The following is a 21,380-nucleotide window of genomic DNA, read 5'->3' on the forward strand; positions in this document are numbered from 1 at the left end:
CCTGTGAAATCAAGTAACACTATCAGTCTCTCAGGATTACAGTAGAAACTAAAGGAGATTACAAATGTATGCATCCAGCCAGAGTACTACACATATTTGGTGATGCTTGGTGAAGCTGAATGGATATTTTCCATATGAAGAAAAAAATATCCTTATGGGAATATTAGCCACCAGGAAAGCCCAACTGAAAGAATGTACACCAATTAGTTTTGTTTTACAAGTTCTTTATGTTATGCTTGTTAACAGAAGGGTTAGCAGTGTTGTTTATTTCCACTAATATTTACACAAGTCTATAAACCACACAATATTTAGAAGAAGATTTAGATATTTCACATAGAAAAATAATTAGTTCAATTTGTTTCCTTATCCTTGTCCAACCCTCCCTATAACCATCAAAAGCCGATAAACCATAAAATGTGTGTCCTAAAAGTGAGACACACATTTGATACCAAAGGCAGAAGGCTAAGGTTCATGCCAACCCAAGGACTATCCTCGTCCTCTTCTTTCTCCTCCTTCTCTTTCTCCTCCTTTTCATCCTCCCCCAACTTCCTCCCACTTCTCCTCCTCCTCCTCCTCTTTTTCTTCCCTCTTCTTCACTGAAACACTAATAATATTATTTTCACTTTGTATCTCACTTTATAGTTTAAAATTATCAACATATAGTCCCTTAGTAATTATTTGCGATAACATTGTTGGATAAACAGGAAAGGTGATACTAACCAAATTTTCTTATATAATGATGTAAAAGTTAGAGCTTATCAGTAATGAAAACACACCTAAATTTTAACTTTCTAAGCTTTGATCAATTCTTTGTAGGACACTGCTTCCTCATGCAACATTTCTAAAACATAAAATTCTCTCCTTATCTATTGATGTCAAAGTAATTGACCAGGAAAATCACTTTCAGAAAATTGCTTTCCCTACTTCATAACTTTCAAGGGAAGATATGTTTCCCTTCAGAGACTGTAGACACCAGGAACATTATTTGAACTCATATTTTTCATGGTTGGACTTTATAATTCCATACAGGTGAAGCTGCCACTTATCACAAAGGGAAAAGAGGATTTAACAAACACAAATTCACTGAATAAGGGCAATTAATATTATTTTATGAGGCAACATAACTGGGAAAACATGAATTAAAATCCAATCCCTCTGTTGTTTCTCAGATTTACTGTGTCAGCATGCAGCTACCAGCTGTGGACTAGATAACCCATGGGACCATGTTAATGTGAATGTTTTGGTTTTGCTTTTGCTTTGAAAATATTCTTGGTCTTCTTTTAAAAACTGAACTAATTGATTCACATCATGGAACTTTCACAAACACACATATATTGGATGTATAAATTCCCATTGGAACATAAACAAATAATATAGAGTTCATAGTAACAATGAATGTTCTTTATTTACACACATAGGAAATCAGGTGAATAGTTTGCATGTTCCAAGTCTTTTGAATTTACATGAATGTGTGTACAGATACTTGTAAATAATCAATTTGATATGTGATGATCCTGATGTGTACACTGCAAAATGTTTTTATTTGTTTTTCTTACTATTTTCTTCAAAAGTGCACCTTTGGGAAACTTTCAGGGTATATGAGTACGTATATACATCTGAGTGTGTGTGCGTGTGTATACACCCATATACTTAGACTCTAAACCACTTCATTCTTCTTGACATGAATGCACCAATATAAATGTAATCATCCCATTACTAATGGATATTTTGGTTCCTCTAGTTTTCAGTGAACACAAGCAATATTATGAAAATATCAGTATATGTGCATTTTTCTCCTCCTTGTGAACTTGTGCTCTCTAGAATACATTTCAGGTGGTAAAACTAAAGGAACTGCGGAATGCCTACTTTGGACATTATTGATTTCACCAAATTACTGTTCACAAAGGGTTTTGGCAATTTATACTGTCAGCCTTGTAAGAGACTTTCTTTTTACCTTACCCTCACCAACATACAATAAACTCACTTTTTTAATTTCCCCAAAATCCAATATGGAACATGGTAACTTTGTCATTGTAAATTATTTTCCTCTTATTCTCAGCATGTCAGCTCTGCAAAGGAGTGCTGCTAACACGCTAGCTGTGTATCCTGGGGCAAGTGACTTAACCTCTCTGTGTCTCAATTTTATCTAAAATCTAAAATGTTGATGATATGAAAACCTATCTCATAGTGTGTTTCCTGGTTTAATGTTCATGTTGCCTCTTTTTCAATGTGATTGTGTCTCTTTCCCCTTTGATTGATTCAGCCAGTTCATAAGCACCTGCAATGTGTTACACACCATTCTAATTGCTGGGGACAGAGTGGGAGAGATAAGACCAAGGGTCACGTCATGGAACTTATATCCCAGTTGGGAGTTATATAGTACAGAGTGATAAACACACATATAATGTTTTGTCAAGCTGTATTTATGTAGGAAAAAACAAGCAGGGAACTTTGCTAAGAAATACTATGGGTGCTATTTTAGATGGGTGCTTAAAGAATGCCTCAGTAATGAGGACACATCTGAGCAGAAATGAAGGAAATGAGCTTTAAGGCTGAGACCACGTCGGTGTCAAGGAAGAATGGGGAATCAGTGTGCTGGTGCAAAGGGATTGAAGGTGAAAGCAGAGAAAGATGCCAACTGAGAGGTGCCAACAGCAAGATTCTACATGCCTCATAGGCCAGAGAAGTCATTTTAACTTTATTCTCAGTTCTGAGGAAAGGCAGAGCTACTGGCTGCTAAACTGCTCCCAAACACAGACAAGGGATAACACTTCGAGTTTCCTACCTAAGCAACCTCAAATGCGGATGTGAAGAGTACTTATTGGCCTCTGAGCAAAGGTCACAGGAAAGGAAGACCTAAGTCAGTTACCGGAGTCTTCATCACTAATTTAGGCGAAGAGCTGAACTACTAAGTTGTACAACCATGCCACAGACTTACACCAACATGATTTTCTTTCAACCCAAAAGTTAAATCCAAAGCACTTTTCTTTGATGCACAGCACTTTTGCCAACTGATAGACCAGGAGCAGGAATATTGGCCACTTTTAAATACACCACAGTGGTAAAGAAGACCTGCCACCAGAGCTCCAAAAGCCCAGGCAGGGTAGCAGCCGACAGCACACCCCAAAGGTGGCAAGCCTACCTCTACAGATGGTTCCGTTCCCCACGTAGCCTGGTTTGCAGGTACAGCTGTGTCCCTGGACAGTGTTGGTGCAGATGGCATTCTCATCACAGTTGTGCTGCCCGCTGCCGCATTCATCGTGCTCTGTTTTCAGGGAAAAAGTAGGGAGGGAGAAGAACAGATACCATTTCTTAAGTTGGAATCACTTGTGTTGGGAAAATTAGCTGGAACTCACCAAATAAGAATGACAATGATACAGATCTTACTATATTCATGGAAATTTTCTGTACCTGATGTGATTGAAATCTCTACAACTCTAGAAGATGGTATTATTCTCACAATGCAGAGACAGAAATGGAATGTCACAGAGGTGAAAGACTTCATGTAACTCGCTCTAAGTTCATTGCTCATTCCGTCTGCTGAAAAAGCCTCTACAGAGGTATCAAGGCAGTGGTTTCCACCAGGAGGCAATTTTGCACCCTATACCAAGAAACATTTGATAATATCTGAAGATATTTCTGGTTATCATGATTGATGACAGGAAATACAACTGGAATCTAGTAGACAGAGGCCAGGGTTGCTGCCTAGCCTCTTCCTAGAATGCACAGGAGAGCCTACCACAGTACAAAATTAGCACACCCCATATGTTGACAGTGCAGAGCACGGGAAATCTTACCCTAAGGTTTAAAAAAAAAGAGTTTCCACATGTCTTTAGAACAAAGAGGACAAAACTGAAAAGGGAAGCTAAGCTAATAAAGCCTACCAAAGGAATATTTAGTAATAAATGTCTTCAAAGGAATAGTACAGATCACAGGGAGTGTTGGCAAGCACAGGGAGTGTTCTGAGTAGAAAAGGTGTTTGCTCTTAGGGTGCTAATTAAGGGACTTCAGCATTCTAACTTTAACTTTCTATATAGCACATTTTTATAAGGTTCAGAATTTAACCTCGGGGTTTTCCAATATGTAGTGAAGTGATATTGTTATAAATATTCAGATATCTGGGGCATCCTTGCCATAAGGGGAAATGGATCAAACTCTGCAAAATGGGCTAAAATATTCTAAGGTAGAAACCAAGATTTCACAGACAACTATTCTTCCTTTTCAACAATCAGGAAGTATAGAGAGTTGTTCAAATGACTATTCTATAATTAAACAATAAAGGAAAGTATACACCTTTAAATTCCTTTAACATTTGGTATAGTAACTTAGAAATTTAAGAAAAAAGGCCGGTGCTGTGGCTCACTAGGCTAATCCTATGCCTGCGGCGCTGGCACCCAGGGTTCTAGTCCCGGTCGAGGCGCCGGATTCTGTCCCGGTTGTTCCTCTTCCAGTCCAGCTCTCTGCTGCAGCCCCAGAAGGCAGTGGAGGATGGCCCAAGTGCTTGGGCCCTGCACCCGCATGGGAGACCAGGAGAAAGCACCTGGCTCCTGGCTTCCGATCGGCACAGCACGCCAGCTGCAGTAGCCATTGGGTGGTGAACCAATGGAAAAAGGAAGACCTTTCTCTCTGTCTTTCTCTCTTGCACTAACTCTGCCTGTCAAAAAAATTAAAAGAAAAAATTAAAAAAAAAACAAGTAGAACTATTAAATCATAAAGGAATATAAAATAAGACTAGAAATTCCAGCTGTTAATTCCAATGAAGGCTTCCATAGCCTTGGCAACTCATGACGACAGCCTAGGATGGTTACTGGCGCCATAAACTAGAGTGTCAATTTGTTGGGTCAACAACAGGAGCCACTGTGCAGTTGCTCCTCATGCGGGATCTCTGTCCTTAATGTGCTGTACATTGTGATTTAATGCTATAACTAGTACTCAAACAGTATGTTTCACTTTGTGTTTCTATGTGGGTGCAAACTGTTGAAATCTTTATACTAAATTGATCTTCTGTATATAAAGAGAACTGAAAATGAATCTTGATGCAAATGGAAGGGGAGAGGGAGCGGGAGAGGGGAGGGTTGCGGGTGGGAGGGAAGTTATGGGAGGGGGAAGCCATTGTAATCCATAAGCTGTACACTGGAAATTTATATTCATTAAATAAAATTTAAAAAAAAAATCCAATGAAATTACACTAACTTTGGAGTGAAACTAAAAATTCAATATAGTTTGTTAAGTGAACTGTTAAATCAATGTACCAATCAGTTGAAATATCATCCATCTTCATTAATTTTCATTTTAAATTTCCTACCAGGGGCTTCATAATGAGATGGGTTAAATTTTGTAAAATAGCTGTTTTAGTCACTCAAAAACAACTGAGGTAAAACACAGATACACATCTGACTCGATTTAACACCTGAAATTTTTATGAACAAAAATGTTTGTTAAGTCTTAACTCCAAACCAAATTGTCAGTGAGAAACATGCACAGGGTAGAAAGCAATGAGAGAAGAAAAGATTTATGAGCACATACTTCTAGTGTGCGGAAATCATCCCAGCTCACTCCAGAAACAGCTCAAGCCTATGGCTGTCTAACCAAATTTACAGACCTATCAAGTACCTAGTATGTGCAGGTGCAATGCCAGATGATGTTAGAGACTGAAAAGTCTAAGCATATAAAGTTAGACTCCAAGAGTTTTCAGTCTCCTTATTTAAATTCATTTGATAATTATTAGGGTCTATAGTAGGAATACAAAGGTGAGTAGATATGAACTTTGATGTCATAAGCATGTTAATAGGTGCCATAAGACATTAATATGTAACTGACAGGAACACATGAGAGAAGTGATAAGAGTTTTGGGAAGGTGACTTTATATTTTATCATACCAACAGCACATAGTTTATAGTGAAAGGGTGTTTCACAAATAATAGTAGGGATAATAGGTAGAACTCAGAATGATCTGGAAAAACTGGCATGTGTGGCCACACTAGATAAGAAAAATAAACTGTGTGAGAGTTCATTAGAGGGGAAAAATTCCTTTCAATATGAAGGAGAAATAAGTCTTCTCACAACAAGTAGGTTTGAGATGATCTTTTAAGAACAGTGAAGATGGGTTGGTTGGGTGTTGTGCCACAGCTGCTGCATACAACATACATACATCGCACATCGAAATAGTAGATAATGGCTCAAGTATTTGAATCTCTGCCACCCATGTGGGAGACCCAGATGGAGTTCATGGCTCCAGCACCTGCTGCTGCATTTGATGGAGTGGACCAGCATATGGAAGATTTTTTCTCCTCCCTCCCCTCCCTTTCATATAAATCAATGAATAAATTTTGAGAAAAGAATGTTCATGGTTTTCTCAGAGTTTCCCAGGAAGAGCACCAAAGACAAAATAACAGTTTAGAGAAAGTGTGGTTTTTAAGCAACATTCCAAAAGTCTAGTCTACCCTTTCTTACCTGATCTGGCCTCCCAATATTCTTAAATCAAATTGTCTTCTCTGAGAGGAGTCCTGCAAATGAATGTGTTTGCTCCTGCCTCTGTTTTTTCATATTGTTGGCCTGATCCAAAAGATACTTTCCCTATATAGTTAAATTATCTGTGTCTCTTTTACCTTCAAACACTTCAAACTCATATTCTTGCCATAAATCTTCACACCTGCTTTCTAGAACACATGGATTTCACACATCTTGGAACTTTTGTAAAAGTCAGTACTTCTACCTATTTCAAGGCAATTATATAAAAATATATTTTGACCATATTTGTGACTTTTATCATTAATGCCTTACCTAATATGCACTAAATATTTTATATGTCATTTAATTTAATTCTCTCAGCAATCATATGAAGTATGTGTGGTGTGCTCATTTTATAATAAAAGAATTGAGATGAAAGGATATTAAATAACCTACCTAATGTCACAAAAATGGGAAGCAAGGGGGCTTAGGTTGTAAATCTAGACATCAAGTGGACTGTCATATAACAACTGTTAGAAGAAAGCTGTATGCAGTTGCAAGTAAACCAAAATATATGGGAGTTATTTCATTCTGCCAAAAATTAAGAGTCTTCTTCTATATTAACGCCAAGTTCCCACCAAAACCTGCTGCATACTTCCTGAAAAGAAGTGACCTATCCTCAAAAAACCAAAGCTAGAAAACTTCCATATTTCATTATCTGTAGTCATGCAGAAGTTTTCAAATCGACTAGGGCCTTCAAAACAGTGTTCAACAGAGGAGGCAAAAAGAAAAATACAGTCTCCTTAAATTTTCCTTTCCAGTCACTGGAAATTCTCCTTTCCAATTGCTGGAAATGTTGCAAAAGCAACATGATTAAGTGCTTGTGAAGGAATCATGGTCTAGAGATTAGAAGTATAACTCCAGAACCAAGTGGTCTGGATTAGAAGATCCTGAGTATGCCAATTTCTAGCTAAGAATTTGAGTAAGCTACTAAGATTCTGTGTGTCTAAATTTCACAGAATAAAATGTGGTTAGTAGTTAAACCAAACCTATCTCCTAGGACTGTGATAAGGGTTAAATTAGTTACACAGGGAAAATATTTATTACAGGACATTGCATCCGGTAAGGACTCCATAAGTGAAAGCTATTTTATCATTGTTACTACTATCGCTGCTGCTTCTGCTGCTGCTGCAATTACTTGTGAGCAGACTTAATCATTGGGTGCTGGGTAAATAATGATTGAGAAAACATTTTATTTACTTTATAGGCTAGTACTTCAGGCAGAAAGGCAATAAACAGTTAGGCATTTGAAGAAAATTAATTTAGAATACCTATACCTATTGTAAGGTTCAAAGAAGTATTTGTTTAATAACAATTATGGTCCCCAGGAAATCAGACTGTAGACTGAGAAGGTGAAGAATGCATGTTTATAATTATTGATGTCTAACCTTAGTTTGGTTACAGTATATTTGGAATATCCAACTTCTCAGAACAAAAGATAATGACTGTGGTAGTAATCTGTCTCTCCACCAATAATAATGATGATGATGAGAATATTGTTATGCTAGCCAATATTTGAGTACTCAGTAAGCACTGTCATTATCACATAATTTCTTTCCCCTTACTCCTCCTTTCCTTTCCAAGGACTATCTCAGAAGGACTCTAACCAAGCCATCTAAGTGACAGAAAGACTACCATCAATAGCCATTACAATCTGTTCCTTAGCCAACTAGGCAGGACCCAAACAAGCTCCTGAAACAATTACTTCAACTCTGACTGCAAATGACTCATTTCTGGGGTCTGACTGGCTTTGCCTTTACTTTGTTCAAAGTGATCTCTTGACAAAGTTCTTATAATGGGATATGCCCATCGAGTCTTTCAGTCACATTTTACAAATGAAAAAAACTAGTTTGGAGTACAGAAGGCAGCCGGCCGCAGTGCGCCAGCCACGGCGGCCATTGGAGGGTGAACCAACGGCAAAAGGAAGACCTTTCTCTCTGTCTCTCTCTCTCACTGTCCACTCTGCCTGTCAAAAAAAAAAAAAAGCATATAAATTTGATTATTATTTTAGCCCTTGTTTATACTACTGTGGAACAATGATCTTTATATGTTTTACTTGTTGTATATTATGGTAACTGGTACATTAAGGCTGTGATAATAGAATGGACTGAAATTATGTTTTTGAAAAAAATTAAAGAAAAAAGGGAAGGAAGAAGGGTGATTGAGGAAGGGAGAGAAGGAGAGGAAAGTATGATTACTTTCTTAGAATTGTACTTATGAAATACATGAAATCTGTTTCTTTTATATTAATAAAAATTTTAACATGATCTCCCTCTCATATAAAAGAAAATAAGTTGCACATCTGAAACTGAAACTTCCTTCTCCTCCTTCCTTTCCTATATTCTTTTTTTTTGCAAATTTTTATTAGTAGTATTCATATCTTTTCACTTTTATATTTTACAAAGTACAGTTTATGGATTACAATGGCTTTTCCCCGCCCATAACTTCCCTCCCACCCGCACCCTCCCATTTCCCGCTCCCTCTCCCATTCCATTCACATCAAGATTCATTTTCAATTATCTTTATATACAGAAGATCGATTTAGTATATATTAAGTATCCTATATTCTTTCTAAAAATCTATTTTACGATGTGATCCAATGGAATTTCTATGATGTTGGACATAATGTAGATCATTTTTACTTTAAAAAAATCATAGGCTCACAGAAAGAAGTACAAAGGTCCTATGTGCCATTAATGTAATTTCCCCTAACAGTGACATCTTACATGGTTGCCCATCGAACTGACAAATTAACACTGGCATATTCCCACTAACAAGTCTAATTCAGCTTATACTCATTTGTGTATTATGTGTAAGTATGTATTACACAAGTATGCGGATAGTTCTAAGCAGTATTATTCAAATACATAAATTCATGCTACTATCATAACAATCTTGCTATCTCCTTGTATCTGGGCTAACTTGACATTCTCCTACATGCACCCTTCCCAGTCCCTGTCACCAGTAAAATACTAAGGCATTTTCCATCTCCATAATTTGTCATTTAGAAAATGTTATATAAATGGAACTATACATAAGTACATTTTAAGATCGACTTTGTTTACTAAGCATAACACCCTTGGTTTCAAGCCGGATCCCTGCATCAATAATTCATTTCTTTCTACTGCTGAATAAGATTCCACTGTATGGATTTAAGACAGTTTGTTCCACCATTCATATACTAAAGGATATTAGAGTTGTGTTCTGTATACATAGTAGGAACACAATTGTTATGATGTTTGTGTACCAATTTTTGTGAACACATGTTCTCATTTTTCTGGGGAAAATGTGCAAGAGTTTACTTGTAGAGTTACCTACTGAGTATATGTTTAGTTTTGTAAGAAACTGACAATCTTTTAGAATGCCAACACTATTTTACATTCCCACCAGCAATATATGAATTATCTAGTTTCTCACATCCTCACCAGTATTATACATGATCATTATTTTTTATTTTAACTATTATTACTTGTGTGTTGTAATACCACATTGTGCTTTTAATTTGCATGTTGCTAATAGAAAAGGAAGTTGAGCATGTTTTCATATGCTTATTTATCATCTGTATCTAGTCTTTGGCTAAATACTTGACCATTTGTATCTAGTTTATTACTAAAATTTGATAAATCTTCATACATTCTAGATATGAAGCCATTTCTGATAATCTGGTTTGCCAATATTTTTCACATCTATAGTTTATATTCTCTTTTTTTAAAAAAAGATTTTATTTATTTATTTATTTGACAGGTAGATTTACAGACAGTGAGAGAGAGAGAGAGACAGAGAGAAAGGTCTCCCCTCCGCTGGTTCACTCCCCAAATGGCTGGAGCTGTGCCGATCTGAAGCCAGGAGCCAGGTGCCTCTTCCCAATCTCCCATGTGGGTGCAAGGGCCCAAGCACGTGAACCATCTTCTACTGCTATCCCAGGCCACAGCAGAGAGGTGGACTGGAAGAGGAGCAACTGGCACTAGAACCGGCGCCCATATGGGATGCTGGCGCTGCAGGCGGAGGATTAACCTAGAGCACCACAGCGCCAGTCCCTAGTTTGTATTTTCATCCACTTATTATAATCTTTCACAATGCAAAAAGATTTTAATGTTGCTTATGTTCAAAGTATTATATTTTCTTTAATGGAGGGTGTTTTTTGACATTATATCTAAGAATGCTTTGAGTAACCCTGGATTCCAAACATTTTCTCTCATTTTTCCCATCAGTTTATAGTTTTACATTTTATATATAAATGCATGATCCATTTGATGTAATTTTATATAACATTTTATATTTTATAGCATTTTTTTTATATATTTTTGTTTTATTTTTGACAGGCAGAGTGGACAGTAGAGGGAGACAGAGAGAAAGGTCTTCCTTTTTGCCGTTGGTTCACCCTCCAATGGCCGCCGCGGTAGGCGCGCTGCGGCCGGCGCACCGCGCCGTTCCGATGGCAGGAGCCAGGTGCTTCTCCTGGTCTCCCATGGGGTGCAGGGCCCAAGCACTTGGGCCATCCTCCACTGCACTCCCTGGCCACAGCAGAGAGCTGGCCTGGAAGAGGGGCGACCGGGACAGGATCGGTGCCCCGACCGGGACTAGAACCCGGTGTGCCGGCGCTGCAAGGCGGAGGATTAGCCTGTTAAGCCACGGCGCCGGCCATATTTTATAGCATTTTGACTATGCATGTCCAATTTATCCAACATTATCTGTTGAAGAGCTATTTAACTCCTTTTTTGAATTGATTTTATGCCTTTGTCAAAACCAATTAGTTATATTTGTATTGGTTTCCTTCTGGGTTATGTTATTCTATTCCATTGATCTATATGTTTGTTTCTCTGCCAATACCATGCTATTTTGATTACTGTGTCTGTACAGAAATCCTTAATATGAAGTAGAGAGATTTTCCTACTTTATTCTTCTTTTCACAGTTCTTTTTGTTTTTTTCAGTTCATTTGCTTTTCTATGTAAATTTTAGATTCAGCTTAATGGGATTCTTTTTTTTTTTTTTTTTTTTTGACAGGCAGAGTGGATAGTGAGAGAGAGACAGAGAGAAAGGTCTTCCTTTTTGCCGTTGGTTCACTCTCCAATGGCCACTGTGGCTGGCACATCGTGTTGATCCGAAGCCAGGAGCCAGGTGCTTCTCCTGGTCTCCCATGTGGGTGCAGGACCCAAGGACTTGGGCCATCCTCCACTGCCTTCCCGGGCCATAGCAGAGAGCTGGCCTGGAAGAGGGGCAACCGGGATAGAATCCGGCACCCCGACCGGGACTAGAACCCAGGGTGCCGGCGCCGCAAGGCGGAGGATTAGCCTGTTAAGCCACGGCGCTGGCCAGCTTAATGGGATTCTGATAGGAGTTCTGTAAAACTTATAAACGGGTCAACCTGTAGAGAGCTAAGATCTCTACTGTACTGAGCATTCCAATCCATGAACGCAGTACTTCTCTCTGTTTACTTATATATGCTTTTATTTCCTTCATTAATGTTTTGTAAATATCACTCTGTATATGCTTTATTGGATTGATTATGAGGTATTTTGTTTTATTTTGAAACAGTTGTAGGTTATCTATTTAATTGTGTTTTCTAAATACTGATTGCGGGTAAGGTAATTGTAAGAATACAATTGACTTCTCTATGAACATCTTATACCTTATAACCTTGTCAAACTCATTTATTAGTTTTACAGTATTTTTTGTAGATTCCTGGAGATTTCTACAGAGACGTCATGCCATCTGTAACTAAGAACACCTTTACTTGTTTCTTTCAATTCTGCAAGCCTTTTAATTTCTTTTGATGTTTTATTGTATTGGATAAGACTTCCAGTGTTAGATTGCATAAAAGTGGTGGGCGAAAGTAATCATCACAGCTTTGTTGCCAGTTTTGAGGAGGAAAACATTCAGTCACCATTAAAGATATAATGTTAGCCTCAGCTCATATCACCTTGTCAATGATGGATGGAACTGGAAATTCTGCTCCCTATTTGGGAGGGAAAAAGTGGTGAGACAGTGAGTGTAACCTTGCTCTGCTCTCTTCTGTGACATTAATCCAGCAAAGAACTGAGAGCCTAGTCTGCTTCTAATGGTTTTCCATAAGATGAATATTTTCAAAAAGATTTTCTATTTGTTGGTCCCCCTTTTTCTTGGATCTTTCACCGGGGGAGGCTTTCTTTGTAGCTAATTTTGCCTATGCCTTTTGGCCATTCCATATGTGGCTTATTCTGAACCCCAATGTAGGATACAGGAGAGACCAATGGAGGAAAAAAAGAATTAAAGGAAAAAAGAGCAAGAGGAAGAGAAGAAAAGAAAAAAAAGGAACTCATCATATTTTGTTGTTTTATAAATTCCACAGTTTCCAAACAGTTCTTCTTTCAAACGTTCAGTCTTCAAGTATTTTTTAGTTGGAAGAGGGAAGAACCAAAAAGAATGGGATTGGGGCCAGCACTGTGGCACAGCGGGTTAATGCCCTGGCCTGAAGCGCCGGCATCCCATATGGGCGTCAGTTCGAAACCTGGCTGTTTCACTTCCAATCCAGCTCTCTGCTATGGCCTGAGAAAGCAGTGGAAGATGGCCCAAGTCCTTGGACCCCTGCACCCACATGGGAGGCCCAGAAGAAGCTCCTGGTTCCTGGCTTCGGATCAGCGTAGCTGTGGTCATTGCAGCCAATTGGGGAGTGAACCATCGGATGGAAGACCTCTTTCTCTCTCTCTGCCTCTCCTCTCTTTGTGTAACTCTGACTTTCAAATAAATAAATAAATCTTAAAAAAAAAAAGAATGGGACTGCTCCATCTTCAAAGGAATAAAAAAGTTCCAGTGTTTTAATTTGTAGGAAATTGGACACTTTCCTCCTCTGCTCATTTCCTAAACAGCACTAAGAATTGAGATTCCACATAAATAATTTTTGTATAATATATTGTATTTTTATGTAATACAATTCAGATAACTGCTGAATTGTATTATTGTATCCATATGAATTAAGCATTATTATCATCTTTATTTTATAAATGAAGAAACAAGGACAAAGAGGTTGTATTTGACCTGAGACTATAGGATGTTACATTCAAACCAAAGAAGTCATTGTCAAACCATGGCAGAGGAAACAGAGTCAAGAGGTTAATTAATCATTTTCGATACTGCTCTCTTCCTTAACCCCTTATAATCAATCAATCACCACATCTTGTAGATTTTTCTCTCGAAAATGTCTCAAATTCTCATATCTGTAATTCCATTGCTACCACCTTCATCCAAGTTACAATTATCTCTCCCTAGGACCACTCTCCCAATGCATCTCCCCACATTCACTGTTGCCCTCCTAAATGTACACTTCATACTGCTCTTAGAGCAATCTTAGAAATTCAAAGCTTATTATCTTGCTACATCTGGAAGAAAAATTCTCCAGTATTCTTAAAATAAAGACAAATATTTTAAGACAATTTTCAGCTAATAATTCAGTATGATTCAATCTCATTCCCATTGCTGCATACTCTTCTCCAACACTGGCATTACCTTTTTTAAAAGGACCTTGTTACGTCTCACTATAGGAATTTTCTTATGCTCTTTCCTCTTAATGCTGATAACATTTGCTTACCCTTGGAATATCAAGTCAGTCCTAACATCAAAAGACATAGAAGGCATGATTTCTTTGACTGGGGACATTTCTCCTATAAAGTGATCTAAAAATGCTCAGCATTTGTCCTTCATAATATTTATCAGTTATAATTTTATATTTATTAATATGTTAGCTAGGAATGAACAGCTTCTTCCTGTACTAAAGCACACATTTCCTGAGGATACAAACTACATCTTCCCAGGTACCTTTCTCTGAAGGGAGGAGAGAACTTCCACTTTGATTATGGCCTTGTCTAAATAAGATTAGAGTTGGCAAACTCAAGAGGCTTCCATTGCCTTGGCAGCTCATGACAAGAGCCTCCGGTGATTACTGACGTCATAAATAAGAGTGTCAATTGCTAAATCAACAACAGGAGTCACTGTGCCCTTACTCCCCATGTAGGATCTCTCTCTTTCATGTGTTTTACTATGTGAATTAACAGTATAATTAGTACTCAAACAGTACTTTATACTTTGTGCTTCTGTGTGGGTGCAAACTGTTGAAATCTTTACTTAGTATATATGAAACTGATCTTCTGTATATAAAGATAATTGAAAATGAATCTTGATGAAGAATGGGATGGGAGAGGGAGTGGGAGATAGGATGGTTTCGGGTGGGAGGGTGGTTATGGGGAGAAAAAGCTCCTATAATCCAAAAGTTGTACTTTGGAAATTTTTATTTATTAAATAAAAGTTAAAAAGAATATTGCCTGTATACAGAATAGTGCTTTGAAAATAAAACTTCAGACATAAAAAAAGAAACTATATCTTCCTTTTCTTTATTCCCAACCACCAGCAGAGTTTCTGAAATTTAAGTGCCTACTACAAACAGCCATTTATCAAACAAAGAGAGGAAAAAAGGGAAGAAGGAAAAGAAGGTAAAGGAAGGAGCGAGAGGGGAGGAGAAGTAAAGGTAGGGTAAGGAAAGAGAAGGAAAGTAGCGAAAGGAAGGGAGAGAGAGAGATGGGGGGGGGGGGGACAGAGAGGGAGGGAGAAAAAGAGGAAAGAAGGAAGAAAAGAGATTATAAATAAAGTACAATAGCCTTGCCATCAAAAGCTGCAGAGAAGTCACAGAGAATTCAAATAGGGGAAAGGTGATTGAATCAAGTATTGGAGAGCAGCATACACAAGTGGTTAAAAGTGAAACACAAATATTAATTACATGTTGATATATTTGTTTATTGTGCACTCATAGACACACACATACACTTTCAAATGAAAAGGATTGGGATTCAGAGAACAAGGAGGAGGAAAAGAAGGAGGAGGGGTGGGAGTGTGGGTGGGAGGGCAGGTACTATGGGAGGAATCACTACATTCCTAAAGTTGTACTTATGAAATTCATGAAGTTTGTATTCTTTAAATAAAAGGTTTCTTTGGGAAAAAAAGAAAAAATACATAAATAAAACATTATTTAAACCTACTAAAATAGAACTACCATTCATACACTACTGGGTATAAATGGCCAAGGGAAATGTAATCAATCTGTCAAAGAGACATCTGCACTCCCATCTTTATGGCACCGCTATTTACACTAGCCATGAAATGCCAACAACCTGTGTCCATCCACCAATGAATGGCTACAGAAAATGTGGTAAATACACATAATGGAAAGCTAATCAGTACTAAAAAGAGATGAAATCTTGTATTTGACAACAATATGAATGAAACTAGAGATCATTATTTTAAATGAAATAAACCAAACACAGGAGGATATGCATTACATGATCTCACTTACATGTGGAGTACAGAAATAAGATCTTATAGAAGTTAAAGTATAATGGTGATATCCAGCCTGGGGATGTAGGAAAGGAGAGGAAATTGGGAAATCTTGATAATCCAGTACTAAGCTATTGCTTAATAGAAGTAAGATTTCTGGAGTTCTACTGCACAGTAGGGTGACTATAGATAAGCTTAATGTTTGGCAAGTTTCTTTATTATAAAAATCTAGACGACATGATTTTGAATGTTTTCACTATTAAAAATGTTAAATATTCAATGAGATATATATATTTATCCTGACTGGACATTACACAATATGTACATATATCAAAACACCATATACTGCCCCATAAATATGTATAATTTTATGTCTGCTAAAATTTGTAATTAAAAATTATTTAAAGAATTTTTATAACTCAGTAACAGAAAGATAATACATTTGCAAAGTGAGTGAAATATTTAAATGGAGATTTCCCAAGGAAGCTATTCAAATAACTAATAAGCACATGAAAAGATGCTCAACATGATTAGCAACTAGAGGAATTCAAAACAAAACTATAGCAAGATGTCTCTTCATACCCACTACAAAGGTTATAATCAGAGAGACATTTACAACTTGGCAACAGTGTGAAGAAATTTCATCCCTTGTACATTGATAATGGTAAAGCAAAACACTTCAATCACTTTGGAAATTAGTTTTTCAAACTATTAAAAACAGGGTTACTACTGCTAGGTATATATCGAGGAGGAATGAAAATATATGACCACACAAACATGCAAACAATCTTCACAGCAACATTATTCATGGTAGCCAATTGGGAACAACAACCAAAATGCCCACTCATAAATCTGTAAACAAAACGAGGTGTACCTGCATATATTATTCAACAATAGAACAGAATTAAGTGCTGATACATTCTACATGTATCACCTCAAAATCATTATGCTAAATGAAAGAAGCCAGTCACAAAAAGAACAAAAATTGAATGACTCCATTTGTATGAAATGTCCAGAATAGACACATATATAGAAATAGAAAGCTGATTAGTGCTTACTCAGGGTAAAGCTCAGTAGAATAAGGAACGATACTAATGGGTACCAGTTTTGCCTTTGAGGTGATAGAAATGTCTTATAATTAGATTATAATGATTATTTTACAAGACTCTGAAATTATATCTAAACACTTTAAGTTAAACATTCTAAGGAGGCAAACATTATGCTAGGCAAACTACCTCAATAAAGCTATTAAAATGATTAAAGAGGAAGTTTTAAAATAAGTTAACTAATTTTTAAAAAAGATTTACTTATTACTTATTTGAAAGTCAGAGTTAAACAGAGAGAGAGAGAGAGAGAGAGAGAGAGAGAGAGAGAGAGAGAAAGGTCTTCTATCCGCTTGTTCACTCCCCAGTTGGCCGTAATGGCCGGAGCTGGGCCAATCTGAAGCCAGGAGCCAGGAGCCAGGAGTCTCCTCTGGGTCTCCCATGGAGGTACAGTGGCCCAAGGACTTGGGCCATCTTCAACTGCCTTCCCAGGCCATAGTAGAGAGCTGGATCAGAAGTGGAGCAGCCAGGACTAGAACTGGCGCCCATAGGGATGCCATCACTGCAGGCAGGGGCTTTACCCACTATGCCACAACATCAACCAAGTTAACTAATTTATCTCTCTATGTTTTAAGAAAAAAGTTACAAAGACTAGTCAAAGGTTCTACTTGGATGAATTGTTCTTCCAATAACAGAGTTTAGGAATGTTAATTATTTTTTAATATCTAGGGATATACCAGATTTGCTTAATTGAAAAATGAAATTTATTTAGTAGTAATATCAAGGGGGTAATTATGTATAAAACATATACATCAATTACAAGAAGATCCTCAGTTTCCAAATGTGGTATCTGAATATTGTGCTTTAGGACCAAAAGCACATGATATTTATAATACACCACAGTTCTTGAGTTCATGTATGATTTTTGTAAGTCAAAATAAATACAATTCTAAGAACTCTTTGTGCCCAAAGGGACAACTAAATCACATTCCTTATTGGGTTCCATTGCACTGAGCAAGATCCCAGTATGGTTCTGGGGTCTTAGACAAAGCTTTTGGAGGGTTATCTGATCTTCATACTATTATTTTCTGAGCCCCAAAGCAGTTCCTGGCTGCTAGGAGCCTTGCTATTTCTCTGCTCAGCTTAGGTGCTGAGATCTTTGATAAAGAGCAGGTACACTAGTATCAGGGACCTGAGCCTTTGAGTGCCCCAAGAATTCAGTTCTCCACTTTAAGAATGTATGTCTCTAATTTCCTCTCCTGGATGGAGCCACATTAACTTAAACTACTTCTACCTCCTCTGACACCAATCTCTATAATCCCAGATCATGCTGAGTGCGTTGATCTCTTTGAAAATATATATTAACTCCATACCAGTGGCTCAGGGCTTGGTTCTCCAGAACTAAAAGTTGTTCTTAACTCAAAACTCTGAGCTAATGTAGGGTGATAGGCAGAATGGATGCAGCAGTAGGGTTGCCAATAAGAAAGTAAAGAGGAAATACAAGGAACTAGCTCTCACCCCATTAGAATAGTATAAAGCATAAAGTAATAAGCTAATCAAGGGGTTTCCTACCTGAATGTAGAGTATTATATATTAAATATGGCATGTATAATGTATATCAATCATTTATATATTTGTACATACATAGAAAAATTATAAAATTATTAACAGTGACTTACATTTACACTGGGGGTTGGATAGAGTATAAGTTGGAGGCATTTAAACTATTTTACATTGTACTTTTGAAATTTTTACAACCAAAATGTATCTTTTATTACTTAACAACAGAATTTGTCACTGCTTTCCTTAAAAAAAGAAAGAAAAGTCATTCCAGATGTATCCAAGATTATATGGAAAGAGACAAAGACTTGGAGGCTGTCAGACACGTATGCAAATGACAGCAGTGTCACTTAGAGAAAGTTTTATGAACTCTCTGAGCTCTATTTTCAGTGTCAAAAAACTGCCAACAATAATACCATGATGAAAGGGTAAAAAGCTTGTCTTAGTCTTTGTTTCCTCAGATATGAACAGAGAAGTTGTTCAAGAAACACTTCTACAGTGAGTGCTCATGAATGCAAACCATCTGGTACTGTTATTGACACATAGTAGATGATCCCAAAATGGGAAAGGCCCTCACTATTGTCACCACCACCATCATCCTTATCATTAACATGATCATCACAATGTAATATTAACCTGCATTTTCTATGAAGCCTTTTCCAATAACTTAAGGAATATTTTACTAGGAAATCTGTTGCTTTCTTCTATGAGTCCTAAGTCTCTTGGCCTTATGGCATCCTGGAAAGAGACAGGACTTGGATACAAATCCAGATTTTTCACCTGCTCACTTTGAAACCAGAGACAGTACCTTAATGTCTGTGAGCCTAAGTGTTATCACAGAGCTTCTGTGAAGATTAGCTGAAATAGCATGCAAAATATGCACAGCAGCATACCAGGAAGTAATACAGATTCAGTAAACGTTGGTTTTGTTCCACGGGGATAATTTAGAAATGCCTCATTAAACTACAAAATTAATAAAGAGCTAAACTGTGGTGAAATATTTTGGACATTAGAAGAAAAAAAAACATAGTCCAATAGGAATAGCCACACTAGAGTGAGACGAGGCAGTTTGTTTGGCTCAGGTTTTATGTAATGGTCACGTAATCATTCCCTAAGTGGCCTTTTTCTGAGACCCTTTCCTCTCTCCTGTGAAGAGGCAGGTTAGTGATTCTTTTGTTTCTACAACTACCTAAAGTAATTCTGAAAAAAAATCTAAAAATGAAACATGGCAAGAAAAATAATGCTGTGTTACTGCTTTTCTTTATCGCCAAAGTTTGCCTTCTCCTTCAGTAATTCTCATCGTGGATTAGCTCTTCTTTCCCTTCGTGAATAAAAGGCGATGGTGCAGAAAAACAAAAGGAACTGGGAGGAAGACCAGCAAAGGAGAAAAGTCTTTTTCCTTCATCTTCATGAGTGATTGTGACTACTCATCCAGCTTTTCTGGGGCTCAGTCAACTGAAGAGATGTTGAAGAAAAAGAATATCAACATAGAGGGTGGGCACTAAGCATAGCAATTAAGCTACTATTTGGAAAACCTGTGTCCCTAGACTCAAATCCTGGCTCTGTTCACAATTCCAGCTTCCGAATAATGCACATATTGGGAGGCAGTGAGTGATGAATCAAGTAGTTGGGTCCTTGTCACCCATGTGGGCCACCCAGCTAGAATTTTGAACTCTTGCCTTTGGCCTGGCCCAGCCCTGGCATTGCAGGTATTTGGGGAGTGAACTAGCACATGTGAGCTATGTCTCTGTCTCTCTCTGCCTCTATATTTCTGCATTCAAATAAATATTTGTTTTTAAAAGAGAAACCAGAACCCTGCAAAGAGGCTGGGTTTTCAATGCATTCTTTCTTATTGAATTCTTCTTCAATACTCAGCTGTAGGCAGTTGAAAAATGTTGCTCCAAAAATCAAGTACTCCTGGAATCTCAGTATGTAAATTTATTTAGAAATAGGGTCTCTGTAGATATAATTTAAGATGAGTCCAAACTGGACTATTGTGTTCCACATATACAAGGACAGTGTCCTCACTAGAAGAGAAAACACATGGAGATTATAAAGAGGAGAAAGCCCATGTGAAGATGCAGGAAAAGAGTGGAATTTTGCTTCCACAAGTCAAGGAACACCAGGTGCTACATGAAGCTAGAAGAGGCAAGGAAGAGTTCTCTCCTACAGCCTTTGGAGAAAGCAAAGATGCTGACTCCCTGATTGTGGATCCTGATGCCCAAAATTGTTAGAGAAAAAAAATGCTGTTGTTTTATGCTACCCAGTGTGTGATAACTTGCTATGGCTACCCTAGGGAATTAATATAGTCAGCATTATGTATAATTTATCACACCATAAGATGTTGGGAGGACAGTGAACAGCCAAGTTCCCAATTCCCTTCACTGTTTCCTAGAAATCTGGCTCTAGGAGATAAATAGGAAGAAGAGTAAGTATTCATTGTGGATTGTTTTTGGAGGGTGAGTAGGAGAAAAGACTTTTAGAGACAAGCATAGTCTGGACCACAGCACAATGCGAAGCAGTTGCATTCTTACTTCTGTGCCTCAATTCTTCCACCATTAAAGGAGAGAGACTACTACCTACTCTGCTGATAATTTCTGTTAAGAAAAGTATAATTGGAAAGGTTTGCACAGTGCCTAACATATAATAGATACTTATAATTGTTAGATTACTTTTAACTGGCTGGGCTGAGACAATAAAAAGTAGAAGACCATAAAAGATATGCCAGGCCAACCACCAAAGGAAACGAAACCTTAGAAATATAACAGCATGCATTTATGGAGATTGGAAAAAGCGTCCAAGAATTCATCTCTGCTGCATCATCAACCTTCTGATGAGTTTTCATGGGAATAAGTATTAAAAAGAAAGTACTTGAAGCAGAGGAAGTCACTAGGCTTTCTCAGCCTTATGGTCTAGGGGGTACTTAGTCTTTCTTGATTGACTACACATGAGTTATTTCCCCTTTT

The 21,380-nt window shown here is 37.5% G+C and overlaps 1 protein-coding gene across 2 annotated transcripts in view; it reads right to left on the bottom strand.

Annotated features, from left to right (window-relative positions):
• NELL1 (neural EGFL like 1) overlaps positions 1-21,380 on the bottom strand; it is a 1,044,338-nt gene that overhangs the window by 379,856 nt on the left and 643,102 nt on the right. For both annotated transcript variants that reach the window (XM_062198070.1, XM_062198069.1), the window contains one exon: positions 3,143-3,265. In XM_062198070.1, coding sequence (XP_062054054.1) covers positions 3,143-3,265 — 123 coding nt within the window. The remainder of the gene's footprint in view (positions 1-3,142; positions 3,266-21,380) is intronic.

The sequence above is a fragment of the Lepus europaeus genome, chromosome 7 (assembly GCF_033115175.1).
Source record: "Lepus europaeus isolate LE1 chromosome 7, mLepTim1.pri, whole genome shotgun sequence".
Classification (NCBI taxonomy): domain Eukaryota; kingdom Metazoa; phylum Chordata; class Mammalia; order Lagomorpha; family Leporidae; genus Lepus; species Lepus europaeus.